The sequence below is a fragment of the Podarcis vaucheri genome (assembly GCF_965113315.1).
Source record: "Podarcis vaucheri genome assembly, chromosome: 15".
Classification (NCBI taxonomy): Eukaryota; Metazoa; Chordata; class Lepidosauria; order Squamata; family Lacertidae; genus Podarcis; species Podarcis vaucheri.
In genome coordinates, this window is record NC_138753.1 from 23,317,222 (window position 1) to 23,332,172 (window position 14,951).

The 14,951-nt window shown below is 46.4% G+C and overlaps 1 protein-coding gene across 1 annotated transcript in view; it reads right to left on the reverse strand.

Moving 5' to 3' along the window:
• LOC309519795 (alpha-tectorin-like) overlaps positions 1 to 14,689 on the reverse strand; it is a 93,235-nt gene extending 78,546 nt beyond the window's left edge. Inside the window, exons 1-3 of the mRNA XM_082200927.1 lie at positions 14,585 to 14,689; positions 6,077 to 6,210; positions 3,901 to 4,188 (exon numbers count right to left, since the gene is read on the reverse strand). Coding sequence (XP_082057053.1) covers positions 3,901 to 4,188; positions 6,077 to 6,210; positions 14,585 to 14,648 — 486 coding nt within the window. The 5' untranslated portion in view covers positions 14,649 to 14,689. The remainder of the gene's footprint in view (positions 1 to 3,900; positions 4,189 to 6,076; positions 6,211 to 14,584) is intronic.
• Positions 14,690 to 14,951: the final 262 nt, after the last annotated feature.

Consider the following 14,951-nt stretch of genomic DNA (forward strand, 5'->3'; position numbering starts at 1 on the left):
TTAACCCACAGCGCCACCTTGAAAGGTCCTTAGTGGCTTCCAAAAGGACATTAGAGGAAGCAGCAGATGGTCCTCTGTGAGGAGGGCCTTCTGCAACTGGGGAACCTTCAACAAACAGAATGCTCTGCACCAGCCACCCACAACTCCCCATCTAGTGATGGCACCTGTAGAAGGCTTTCTGACAAAGACCTCAAGGTCTTTGTAGGTACATGGGAGAAGAGGAAGAGATCCTTCAGTTATTGTCCCAAGCCATGAAGGCCCTTAAAGGTCAACACCAGTCCTTTGAATTGGACTGTGAGCCAGTGAAGATGGCAAAATGTTGGTGTGATATGTTTGCAACATAACATGTCCCAGTTAGGAATCTGACAGCCATATCCTTGACTGAATTTTCCAGGCTGTTTTCAAAGGTAGCCCCAGATGCAGCACAGTGTGACGATCTAAACAGAAGATCACCAGGACACAGATCCTGGAGGCAAGGTGGGATCCCAGCTGGTGTATTAGCCCAAGCTAGTAGAAGGCATCCCAAACTAGAGAGGCCACTTGTGTCTCTAATGACACAAAGGGATCACTGAGAATTCCAAACTAAGAACCTTTACAGTGAATGCAACCTTCTCCAGAACAGGTTGACACACCATTCACCTGGGCAGGTAAGCAGGCCACTCAAAGTAACTACCCTCTTTCTGGTATGGATTGAGTTTCAAGTTATTGGCCCTCATCCAGCCCATTACCTTATCAAGGCACAAAAATGAACTAGATCAGGTATGGCCAATCTGTGGCCCTCCAAATAATGTTGGACTCCCATCATCCCCAGTCAGCATGACACTAGGCAAAGATGATGGAAGTTGAAGTTCAACATCATCAAGAGGGACATAGGTCAGCCGCCTCTGGGCTAGATAGGTTGATGGTCCAATACTGGACCAAGATGGACTAATGATTCAGCAGACTGAAATGATATAAGCATTCATATGATCTCTAAATGAGCTGCTATTATGCTGTTCATCATAACATACAGTGGTACCTTGGGTTACAAACTTAATTCATTCCAGAAGTCCGTTCTTAACCAGAAGCATTCATAACATGAGGTACCACTGTACAACAAGGACAGCAGAACAAGATTCCTTTCATATATGCTTTTTTGTGATGGAACTCACTGTTACAGAGTGCATTCCCCCCCTTTTTGTTGCCCATGGCAGCCATTTTGTGCTGGCACCCATGACGCTTTTATCAAGGTTTGAGTACTGGACCAAATCTCTCTCTCTCTCTCTCTCTCTCTCTCTCTCTCTCTCTCTCACACACACACACACACACACACACACACACACACTGCCAATCAACTATGCCCTCTGCATCATTTGAATCTTTAAAATAGTCAAATACAAAAATAAATAAATACACCAACCAAAAGCAAACACAAAGCGGGAAGAAAATCAAATCAAATCCTAGTTATACTCAGAGTAGACCCATTGACATCAATAGACATGACTAATTTACATCTATTAATGTCAGTGGGTCTACTCTGAGTTGAAGCTAAGTGGATACAACCCATAAACACACCATTCAATGATGCCACCTTTATTAGATATTCAACATCTGTAAGATGCGTGGGTAGTTCTGGTCTCTGCACTAGCGACTGGGGAACAGTGCCCCCCCCTTGATAATATCTGCATTAGCTGCAATCAATGAATGAGCATTGCAGCCAACTGCGATCAATCCCCTCTTTGACTGGAGCTTGATTTTTGTTGTGATAGCGTTGCAAATGGCTCTCTTTCATTTTCCCCCTTCTATGCTTTTAAGAACCCTGTTGGGATTTTTGTGCGGCGGTTAGATTCTTTTGGACACACAAGCAAGCAACCTTCATTTCTGAAATGGCCCTCCTTCCCCTCCTGCTCCGATTAACATCACAGAGGAGAAATTCCATCTGTGCTTACTTACATTTAAAAGCCATAAAGTTCTGGAAATCAGATCAGTCGCTTGGGCCAAAACATTTTTTTTTAATGGGGAGGGGGGCTATTTTCTTCTCCCAAAAGGCAGGCTTTAAGATGATGGATGGCAGCCAAAGATTAATTTATTGTGGCAGAGGGGACACTGAAGGTGGGCTATATACACACATGTATATCTATAGATATATACACCTTCATTTATATACTGTATCTGGAAGATCTCTCTTGGTTCCATTAAATATCCACTAGGGACCAGTTGGCGACTCGAGAGACTGGCTGGGCTGACAAGGTCAAACAGCATTTTCATTCAGGTACTGCCCCTGACAACAGCACCTACCCTTTTCCCACCCTGCAGCCTACAATTTAGATGAAGCCTCTCTTCAATAGAGAGACCCACTATCAAGTTGTTAAAAGCAGGGACACACTAAGTGAAAATGCTAATGGGCTGGAAATGAGCAAAGCTGTGAAGCTGGGCTCCAGACTGTTGCAGTAACTTAAGCAGAGCATCTGGAAACTGGCTTGTGAAGAAGGAAAAGCACAGAATTAATAGCCTAGAGAACTCTAGAAACAGCAAGCAGACGTGGTAAACTCATGCCCCAACTTGGTGTCACTGAGCCTCATCCAGTAACTTGTGGACACAACACCGTCCCGGGGAGAAATCAAGGGAAGATATCGACATTTCAAACACTCGGCGACCTTTCAAAATGGACTTCAAATGGAATTGCCACTGAATTCTGCTTACATACATCTTTTTAAACCATGGATTTTAAGCACACACCATTGATGCATTTCAGATGTTCGGGATGCAAGGCAGATCCGAAATGGATCCACTTTGGACTTTGTAACACTTCCAGGGCCCAGCACATTGTCATGAGATTAATCGCCACATGCCAAGCACTGAAACAGAGGTGGGAGAAGTAGTGGTTCTGGAGATGTTGTTGGACCGATTCTCATTGTCCCAGATCACTGGCCATGTTGACGGGGGCTGATGTGAGTTGGAGTCTTTGGAGAACCACAGGTTCCCTGTCTCTGGCGTAGAAGGGGCTTGCCTCTGCTGCAGAAATCTTGCCACAAACTGGGTGCTCTTGTAGCTTTACTATCAGCTTTGCATTCAGTTACTGCTTTACAGTTTAGCACATGAAACCCATGTATGGTTCCATCACTTCCAATGCTCTCACATACAGGTTTTCTAAGTATATAGACGTTGTGTGCAAGTCCTGAGAAGACAACGTGCATTCCTACCAGTGGCGTAGCGTGGGTTGCCAGTGTCTGGGGTGGGACAAGTGTTGTGCCCCCCCCCCCGGACTGGGAAGCTAGGGTAGGGGTTCATGCCGGGGAGGGCACAAACAGAGCCCACACAAAGGGTGAACGGAACCCACCTCCAAGAAGCTGATCGCCTGCTGCCTCCATCCACCTGCCTGCTAGACCAACCTGCCTGTCGCTGCATCTCAGCTGCCAGGGCTCTGTGCCTGTCATGGAGGCACTTGATTGTGTCCTCTCTAATATGTGAGCCTGGGGCCACGGCCCCCTCTACATCCCCCACACGATTCCTACTGCACAATCATGCAACAAACTCCTGCTCCCCATAGGTAAGATCAGCAAACATAACCAGGTATGGGCAGATTTTGTACTTATTGCTATACAGAAGTGGCTTCCTTTTGGGAGTTTAGTGTTGGCTCCTACTCAGAACATGCACTTGGACAAAATAGTGGTAGAGCCTCTCTCTGGCATACATAAGGTGCCAGGTTCAATCCCTGGCACCTCTGGGGTAGGGCTGGGATAGACTCCTGCCTGAAACCCTGGAGAGTTAATGTAGACAGTTAAACCCTCCCCGTTAATGTAGACAGTACAGAGCGAGATGACTCAGCTTGACACAGCATGAAGCCGCTTCCTAAGTTCCTTCACTGTGAAATAATTCTAAACTTGGTTTTAGCACATCCCGTCAATGTTCCACCCTTACCGGGGTTGTGCTGCTGCCTCCGTAGAAGGTGACCTCTTCCCAAGTAGCAACAAAAATGGACACAGCGTTGAACGATGGCAGGTTCTTGAAATACTTCCGGATATCTTTGGAGACCTTCTTGAGGAGATCAGGATCCGTGCTTTCCCGGTAATAGACTTCCCCTCGGATGCCGTTGTGGACATCTGCCCAGAAAGGAGCGATAAAAGCCCGCCCGTCAGCCAGGGGGAAAGACTCTGGCGTGAACTGGCTGACCAGCACATTAAAGGAAACGACGCCATTGTTGTTGACCTGCGAGGGAAAGCGGAATGGTTTGATTTAAGCCAGTGGAAGGCTTGGCAACGAGAGGCAGGAATGTCAGCTTAAAATTATGCTTGCGTAGGTTGAGCCGGTGGCAGAGGCTGGGCTATGCAATTATGGGTTGTAAATAGGGCTATATTTCTAGGCTCCTCTGTGGCCTTCATCTCACCCTGAGGCTGGGATAGAACTGAGGTTCAAAAACCCACAGAGAAATGAAACCCAGAGGTCACCACACCCCCCTGGAAATTACCATATTCTGCATTCTCATCATGACCACCTTTTCACAGAATACTCACCAAAGCAGACTGGTCTAAGGAGATTTGTGGGAATGATCTTCTGTGGAAGTCGTATACTTCCAATGTATGGTGCGTAGTCAGCCCTATCCTGCACATCTCCTGCAGTCTTCTGCTCCGTTAGATGCTTGTTTCCCATGGGGAAACAACCAGACCAGGGCCGTCTTAAGCATATGCAGTGCCAGGATGCAAAGATCCGCCCGGCTCCACCCCCCAGGTTGTCCAGAGTTATCAACCTTTTTTTAGGGGGGGGGACCCCAAAGTTTATGACTTTTGTTTAGGGCAGGCCAGTGAGGCGCACACAGCAGAGCTGGCCTGGCCAGCCGCCTCAGCATCAACAGAGGAGCCTGAGGCAGCGGCAGTGGCAACAGAGCAAGGCAAGGGCCGGGTGCCTGGGGTAGAAGGTTGGCAAGCAGTGCCCAGCACAACAACAGTCAAGCCCAAGGTGGTGGCAGTGGTGGCTGAGTGAAGCTGGGCGCCTTGTGTGAGCAGCGTGCTCTGGGCAGGCCTCTCAATGGCCCATCAATCCCAGGCGCGCAGGAGGGTGGAGTTGGTCGGCTGCCTCAGCTCCTCGCTCGCCTGTAGCAGAAAAACTGTGGTGCTCTGATGGGCTCTACTCTGCTCGGCAGTGGCTGTCGGCTCTTCCCAATCCCCGGACTCCAAATCTCAGCCCCGGACTCTCGGCCTGGAGCCCCTGAGAGCCCGGGGCCCGGGTGCCCCACACCCCTAGCACCTATGGGTAAGATGGCCCTGAACCAGACATTTACCTCTGCCCACATCACTTTCTCAAGTGGTAACATCCATCAAGAGCTTCACCGCACAATTCTGCTTCACTGTTGGAGCCTCCTTGGGACTACACCACATTTAACTACAGGTTGAGGATCTCTAGGAAACTAGAGAGATGGGGAGCCAGAAGGAACCAGAAGGTGGAAAAGGTCCTTTGTTTGAGACCTCGGAGAGTTCCTTGCTGGCCAGAGTACAGAATCCTGGGTTGGATGGGCCAGTGGTCTGACTCAGCGTAAGACAGCTGAGGTCTCTTTCTGCACATTTTGCCCATGTATTTGCTCACCCCTTGATCCTGCACTAAAGAGGTAATTTTTTTTAGTCTTTTCAAGCACCACCATGAGAGATTAAGTCAGCCGAACAGCTCGTCTGCTAAACAAACAAACAAAACAAATAAAGATGCAATTTTTTTTTAAAAAAATCCCCGAAGCTGGAACAAAATAAATAATCTTCATTTTCCTGCAGTTGCTTCCTCCATACGCTTGTTGCATGTCATGCAACAGGAATAATGTCCGACGTGTCAAGGCCCTCGCGTCTCTCTGGTGTTTAATAACCTGCAAAAGGCAATTTATTGCCTTTTATATCCCTGCCCCACGAACATTAGCCCATTAAATATACCTCTGACTTTCTTAATCATAAAACCTATCAGTTCATGAAATCTAAGAACTTGTCAGGAGGGATCCCATAAATCTTCCTCTGCCCTGAAATGCTGGAGGGAAGCTGTGTTTAAAATGCAGACGTTAATGGCGGGGAAAATGAATAATAGGGTCCGGCGGCTTCCGCAGCCCCAGCCCTGTACTTACAAAAATGGTTCGATATGGGACTCCGAAGAAGATGAATGGGAAGGACAGCTTGATCTCCGGGGAGCTGCCGTCATCCACTTTGGGCGTTTTGGTGTCGTTGGGCCAGAACGGATACAAAATTGCCATGGCCTGAGCTGTAATTGGGACATATGTTCTATTATTCAAATGCCAGCCCCACTGTGTTGCGGTCACCATTGGCACACAATCAGAACCATCTCATCTCCCTCGCCCTGAAAGCCCCTTTAATATTTAAAACAAACAAGCAAAATGAGTACCCGTCCACTAAGATGCACCTCCGTGTGCGGTGAGTCATAGCTGGTAATTTAGAACGACACACACATTCACTATACTCAGGCAAGATATAAGGACCAGCAAAAGTGAAACCTGTGGACCATAGAGCAGACACATGCAAATTCAGACCCCCTCAAATGTCCCTATTTTCCAGGGAGAGTCCCGCATTTGCAGAAGCCGACCCAGTTTCTGATTTGGTTCCAGAATATCCTGCTTTTCCATAGGGCGTCCCTATTTTCGCCAGAGAAATGTTGGAGGGTATGAGATAATGTCAGTCATGACAATTGATTTCAGTGGGTCTACTCTGAGTAGGCAGGACGAAATTGGATATAACCCCTAAAGTTTGTCTGATCTGCCATGTTTAAAGTTCTTTTTCACATTCATTTAAGCTGAGCTGAGTGCTAAACCTCCAGTTGCTCATACAGTGGTACCTCGGGTTAAGAACTTGATTCATTCTGGAGGTCCGTTCTTAACCTGAAACTGTTCTTAACCTGAGGTACCACTTTAGCTAATGGGTCTCCCGCTGCCGTCGTGCGATATCTGTTCTCATCCTGAAGCAAAGTTCTTAACCTGAGGTACTATTTCTGGGTTAGAGGAGTCTGTAACCTGAAGCGTCTGTAACCTGAAGCATCTGTAACCCGAGGTACCACTGTATAAGGTTCAAGCCTGGACACAGATACAAGTTTGCAGATGTTCCCAGAGAAACCACTTGCTAAAATGGCCTTACTGGCAAAGGCAAAATGGCAAAAGTTCTATCCTGAAACATTCCCATGATGGGCAGAAACCCCTGCTCACACAACATCAACTGAATTGTATCTGCTTGGCTGAGGTTTCTTTCCCTGATGTTTTTACATGAGGGGATAATGCCGCCTCGGCTAGAAAAGAACTTTGCTGCCCTCATTATAGTCAATGAATGCTCAGCCGAGCCTCCAAAGGCAAAACAATTCACCCTCTGTTTAAGACTCTTTGCTGCAGCCCTATGTTAAGTTTCATATGGGCGCCTACCAGGGCCGCATGGAGACCTTTAGAGGCCCTAAGCACAGAGAAGGTGATGGATCCCCCCGGTGCAATTCAAAGTAAGAACAATAGTTAACCGTATAAAATAAAAAAAATTTAAAATAACAATGAAGCATAGATCAATTGTAGCACATGACAGGACCTGATGTCCTTGCATTAGTTCCATCTACGTTAGTAGGATGTCCCCCTGGTTTAAGTGGCTGGTTTAAGTAATTGAAAAGAGAATGGAAGACCAGGAGGAAAGTGTGGAGTGTAAAAAAATCTAACAAAGTTCTGATGTTCCCCATGATGACTGCTCAAGACTTTTCTTTTTTAAAAAATAAATTAATTAATAAATCACATTTTTAAAATATAAAAAAATCTCATTTTGTGTGTGCACTCTTTCATTGAAGGTGCTTTAAGCATGTGCTTAAATGGAGATTAATGGAGATATATCTGCAGAAACTGGCCAATGAAATATGAACTTTTTAAAAGGAGTGGAATGATTTTGGACAGTATCTGGTGTATAATATTTTTGTCACGCACCTGCTGGATTGTTCTAACCTACACAGGATGGAAGGAGTAAAAATGTTGTTGCTTTTTTATTATTGTTATTGGTGTTCTTGTTGGGAGCCGCCCAGAGTGGCTGGGGAAACCCAGCCAGATGGGCGGGGTATAAATAATAAATTATTATTATTAGCCTAGAATGGCCTATTGAGTCATCCAGCACTGGCACCTTCCCACTGCGTCTTCCTGGATTTTGAGAAAAGGAGAGTCCCTTTGGCCGTCCTCCTGCTCTTTGGCCCTCCAGCAGCACTTGTCTTAACAATTCGATCAGAACACCTAAAGGCCAAAACTAGGGATGGAAGGATCTGCCTTCTTGGATTTCAGTTCACTCACTTTCTCATTTTTTCCAGCCTTAAATTCAGTTCTCCACATTTTGCAGCTATTTACTGATTTTCTTTCTTTCTTTTTAAAAAATACCTCTTGAAAATTCATTGGTTTTAGTACGAATTATTCCTAATAATCACATTTTTATATGCACTTTTGACTTACTTTGCAAGCAATCTTCCCTGCCATAACGCATTTCTGCATATTATTTTCACTAATGTTTACATTTTTATGCACGCTTCCCCCCAGTGTATGCATCTTTGTAAACATGGTTCAGTTGGAGAACTGCCTCACAAAATTCAGAGCAGGGCGAATGACAAAGGCTTAACTGTGTTTCGGTGGACATATTTCTTTGGAAAGTGCAGATTTGATGGGTTTGTGTGTTGAATCCAATCTCTCCACCATCCCTGGCCACAACCTCAGGGCCCTTCACCCTTTTCTGAATCACATTAACCATTCCCACCTCTGCTTTCAGCCACGGCGAGGTCTTCATGCAATGGCATTTCTCCTAATTTGCTAAATGCCGTAATGGCAGGTAGAGTCACCAGGTCCTGACCCAGGTTCAAGGTTTGGGCTTCCTTCTCACAGTTTCTGAAAGACTTGAGTTCTTTGCAGTGTGTGTGTGTGTGTGTGTGTGTGTGTGAGAGAGAGAGAGAGAGAGAGAGAGAGAGAGAGAGAGAGGAGGGGATCACCAGGACTGTATCTGGTGGCCCCATTCCTGCCACAGCACTGGTTGGTGACTAGGCCCGTGACTTGACTCAAAAGGTGCCGCCCTGATAGAAAAGCATTTTCTGCCCACAGAAAAAGCTCTTTTGGATGCTGTGTGAAAAATTATGAGTCCGAATCTTGCACAAGTTCTTGAGCAAGGTCCTTGCATTGCCATCTAGAGCGGAGCTGCAACAAATATTGCAGTGTGGTGTTTCTGTTCCAGCATCCAGCTGGTCATTCCCTCTTCCAATACATTTCACCCTCTCCTCATCTCCAACTTCCCATTTCCCTTCTCTTCCCCAACAGATACTCCGTATTCTGTGGGCTCTGAGCATGCTGATTAGGGACCGGGCAGGCTGCCTACTTGGGTATTTTTCCAATAAGAAAACTACAGTGGTACATTGGGTTACATACGCTTCAGGTTACAGACTCCGCTAACCCAGAAATAGTACCTCGGGTTAAGAACTTTGCTTCAGGATGAGAACAGAAATTGTGCTCCGGTGGTGCGGCAGCAGCGGGAGGCCCCATTAGCTAAAGTGGTGCTTCAGGTTAAGAACAGTTTCAGGTTCAGAACGGACCTCCAGAACGAATTAAGTTCTTAACCTGAGGTACCACTGTATAGAGATAACCAGCCTTTGTTGAAGCCCTTAGCATGCATTGGGCCAGTGAATCTGGTTAGAGAATGGCCTTTACTTTTTGCACATCGAGAGATGCTGGTAGGGAAGAAAATAATAAAGCTGTTTATTGCAGGAAAGATGCTGAACTTAGACAGAAATGTTTCCAGTTCTAGTCCCACTAACTAGTCTAGAGAGGAACAAGGCAGCCGTGCTTGCTCCCTTTGTTCTCAGAGGATAGTATGAAGATGACCTCTCATCCAGAGGTCTGAGAGAGAGAAGTGTGAGGAGAAGGAGGAGGAAGTTGTAAACAGGATGCAACCTGAGACGTATCAGGCCAAACAAGAAAGAGATAAGAGAAGTAAGCTGATAGGTTAAAGGTACAGGGATAGTCTGGGAATGTGGAAGGGCCTCGCGCTATCTCCCTTAACCCCATGTAAAGCCCTCTTCGGCAAGCTGAGTTGCACCCAAACTTCCAACAAAAGCCCTTCGGCTTGGCACCACGACAGGCATGAAGGATCTGTTTGTGAAAGAGGGCAACTGTCCTGGCTCTGGAGATCAGTTACAAGGACTTGAGATCGTTGAAATAAATAAGTGGCCCAGCGCAGCAGGATGCAGGCTCCACCCTCTGCCGTGATGAGGGAAATCCCTGGTCTCCCTGGAGCTTCCCCGCACATTCTTCAGGCGAATACAGTCTCTCAATCCCATCAGCATCAGAGGCACAGCTGGTGGTGACATGAGGGAGAGCCTTTTCTGCAGCTGCCCCCAGATTGTGGAATTCCCTCTCAAGAGAGATTGGACAGGCTCCCTCCTCGTTGCCTTTCCTCTGGTAGGCTCAGACCTCCCTGTTCTGGCAGGCCAGACAATATTGACCACTGGGAGCTGGTATTTGGGGCAATCGGTATTTGAATTGCTGGTGCTAAAAGTGTTTTATTGTGTTTTAACTAGGGTCTTCAACTACGCTTTTAAAATTGCGGGAAATGTATTGTGAGTTTTTTTTCATATTCGTGTCCAGGCAAACTGTGGATGAAGGGACTGTAAACTCCCATAGGGTAGTGCCTTGTGAATTTTTAACAACTTGGAATTAAGGTGCTTGCATATGCTTAAAAAATAATTGATAGGATCTACAGGAGAGAAAGAATTGATAGACTCTACAGGGCCTAGAAAAAACATCTTATTGTCAGCCCTAGCAGTAGATTTGGCCAATTACCAGTGCAGTGTAAGGATTAGAATAGGGAGGGGTGGGGGGGACCCAGAGCCTGAATGCAGCCCTCCAGGTATCTCTATCTGGCCCTGGGGAATCTCCCCAAGAAACGGCCCTCGCCCACCCTCCTTCACTCCTTCCTTAGGTGTTTTAGCCTGGCTGGAATGTGTCCTTGAACCCTCATCATGCCTACTGCTTCCTTGGATACTTGATAGAGTGAGGTTGTGCAGGGTATGTAGAAACTAACCTACCATGCAACTGCAAGAATTACATTTCTCCTCCTCCCACTTTGCTTCTGGGTGCACCCAGCACTGGCATGTGGCCCCCAGTCTGTAGAACCAAATGGTGAAAATGACCTGGAAGGCCTGTAAAGGTCAACTTGGTAGCCCACATAACCCGGGGACTATGCCATTCACTGCAATATGTTCATCCGCTTGCTTTGAGAGATGCTAATTGGCTGGCTTTGATGCTATGCTTATCTGCTGACTTGGGATGCTTGGCTATTGGCCTTGGGAGGGGAGCTACCTATAAGGCTTGGATGCCTGCCACCTAGGCCTTCATTGGTCAGGTGGACCGATGGAAATTTCTGGCCAAACTGACATATGATGTTTTCTGTATAAGCAATGCTTAACATGCTAGCCTCTCATGGACAGTCATGACAAACGTTTGCTGTTTCAGGGGTTGCCCTGAGTCTGTAAAGGCAGGAAGGTCTCTGGCATTGCATTGTAAGTTTTCACTTTTCTACAATAAAGCACTAGAATTGACCTCTCTGGCATTTTTGACCCCTGCACCAAACCACTCGCACAAGCTCTCCTTTGGGCCTGAAGATGAGGGCACCCAGAAACCTGCCCAGAATGAAATGTGGCTCCCTGGCTAAAAATGGGGATACCGGGTTTTGAATCCCCACTTAACCAGGAAGCTCTCACAGGGTGCTATGAGGATAAACCAGGCATAGGCAAACTCGACCCCCAAGATGTTTTTGGGACTACAACTCCCATCATCCCTGACCACTGGTCCTGTTAGCAAGGGATGATGGGCATTGTAGTCCCAAAACATCTGGAGGGCCAAGTTTGCCTATGCCTGGGATAGACTAAGAGGGGAGGACTGTTGGCAGTGTGATGCAACTCAGCCCACACTGAAGACTGATGTGTCTGCGCACAAAATAGCAGAGAGAGTCGGGGGGGGGGGAGAGAGACACACACCTACACACCTCCAGACTTCCTAGACTGTCCTTTAACCTTTGTTGCTCTTCCTTCAGGCTAGACTGATACTCTTATGGTTGCTGACCTCATTTCCTACTTTCCTCTTCTTCACTTCTCAACTTGCGAGGGGCCTTTTGTGTATTTGTTGCTGAGATGCAAGAACAGGTGCAACTCATGGCATTCTCTCATCTTTGTTAGAACTAGGATATTTCCCACCAAGCATGTATTTCCTGCAAAAAATGCAGCTTCCTCGTCTTCCTAAACCCAGAGTCTCAGTGAACTTATATCAAGCATAAAGTGTGTTTCTGCAACAGTGATTTGGTTTTAAGTTCAATTTCTGCTGATGCATTTGAACTCCAAATGCCACCAAGAGCCACATGTGACATGCTGAGCACGCTGGAGGAATGCTGGGCTCCCCACAAAAGCAATTAAATAAATTAATAATCAGTTCATCCTCTACTCTAATCCCCTTAATACCACCCCAAAGCTATTGTACAACCTCAGCAGAGATGCTCCTTAGCAGAAATTGCTTGCTCCTTCTGTTTGCTCGCTGCCACGCCACCCTAAGCTATCATGCACAGGAATGGGAGTGGGTGGGTGGAGAAATTAAATTGCATTTGAAGGTGAATCTATCCAATTCACACTTTCTGAAATTGCATGAACTTAAACACATCCATCCTTTGAAAACTGCACTACTCCAAATCTTGCAATGCATTTTCTCAAACCCAGTAATGTGTACCAAAATTTAAAAAGAAGAATAAGCATAGGGTAGGGTCCAGTGTGAGCTGAAATGCACATATTCCTGAAAGCAACATGGAAAAATGCATTATATCGGGGAACATTGCTTTGCAAAAATGTGTATATTAGGAGACATGCTGATGAATCTACACAAGGACTCTTTCTGGGGAAAGAAAAATCCACAAGCTGAGGAGGAAATGCAGAGAACCCAAGAAAAACCGAAACTGACAGATTTCCCCATTCAAAAACACTACCAATTTCTTGCACACAACGCAAAGCACACATATCTTAATCATCTTTGCAAGTGACAGAGGGCTTGAAAGATATTGCTATGAGACATTCTCTGTCTCTGGAACTCTTCTAAAAAAAGAAAAAGAAAACTGTTCTAAATGCAAACATGTAAAGATAAGTTGCCATAAAACAGAGAGACTGGCAGGCAGCACAGCCAATCAGATAATCAACATGTTTTTGCATATGGCTGCGGACGATGTTAATGTCTCTGGCAAGCATTCCTTTGCCAGAGAGATAGTGAGCGAGCAAAATCATTTCACAGCTGTTATGTAATAGCTGAACAATTACAGCTTGGGTCACAGCTGTGAAATGTAGGGGTTGTTGTTCTTTCCTTTTTCCAAGAGTGGAACTGAGCCCAACTTTTCCTTTTAACAGCTGCTTTAAGAATCAGCAATGAGCTGCATCTTTGCAGGTGCAGCCTCTTCAAACATCCCCGAAGGTTTACCTGGTCCCATTATGTGGAAAAGCGCTACAACTGTTTCCCTTTATTGGGAACAAGTTCTACAGGGTAGATCAAAGTGGGGAGCGATGTGCAGCTTTCCACCGGGATCCGAAACTAGTCTGAATAATGGTTTCCGACATCAGTCCCTAAACACACTCACCTATCTAGGGGAAGGGACAGGCTATTTATTACAACACCATTTCCCTCCCATTTTGCAAAAAAAACGAATAAAAATAAATCCATACAGAAACAAGCAAACAATAATAACAATACAACCGCTAACCTAACAGAAGCTACACCTCATCAAACACAAAATCACCTCTGTGAATCTCAAAAAAACCTTCTGAAACAGAATTAGATTCACCCGAAGCCTAAAAACTAAACCAGAATGGGAGAGATGAGCCTTCTTGGGGAGGTAGGCCCATAAACCCGGTGCCACCACGAAGAAGACTCTGCCCCCACATCATCACTTCCCTGTTTCTCTAAGGGAATGGGAAAAGGGGAACATGGGGCAAGACTTCCTTAGATGACCTGCCTGTGTAATTAGTTGCGTACGGGAGGCAACAATGGGAGTGCTCAGGTAAGCTGACTGCTAAAGGTAGGCGATAACCGCCTCTCTCTGCTGGTACAGAAGCAAAAGCAGGTGTTACGTGGGTTCCTTCTTCCCCCACAAAATAGGGTGGGCCTTTTGCATCCACCGTGGCAGGGTGGCAGTTGCTTCCACATGGTGTGATTCCACATGGCTGTGGGACACAGGTGAGTTGCAGAATCACAGGCATTACTCACTTTCCCTTCCGGCTGGTGACAATCAGACTCACCCAAGTGACCCTGCTTATCTGGTACTTTAACTCACACCAGTTCTCCAGTGGGATGGGAAGCTGCCTCCCTGTTGCTGTGGACGTCTGTGGGGTGGGATGCTAAGGTCAGGGCACCAGTTCTGGCGTCCCAAGGATGCACTTTCTTGGAAATCAGTCCAGCTGCAGCCCGCGAGATGTACTTACTCTGCTTTCAAAACTGAGAAGCCATTAGCTATACATGCCTGGTTCTTATGCAGCGTATCTTTGATGGGAGCAGGTTGCTAATTACCGGGGAAGTATCAGTATCCGGCCGCTGACGAGCCGAAATACTAACCTTGCTGTCGAATAATTATGAAGGCAAAAGCCACCCAGCTTCTAAAGAACGACGGGTAATTCATCCTAGAGGAAGAGGAAGGAGAAAAAGTGCAGCAAATCAGTCGCCCATCCAGAACCAGGTCCCATATGTAAATCCCACCGTAAAGCGTATGTCAAGATCGCCTCAGCATCGCTTGACGGGACCAGACGGCTTGAAATTTGGGAAACCAGTCACTCCATCCGTGCCCACAAACACAAAACCTCTTAATTAGGTCGCGGTTAACGACACCACTCTTGTTTGAAAAGGGGAACAAAGGGTTTGTTTGGCTCATTTTGTCGGGGCAAACTCAAGGAACAATGCTGGAGGGGGCATGTTTGCTAGAAAG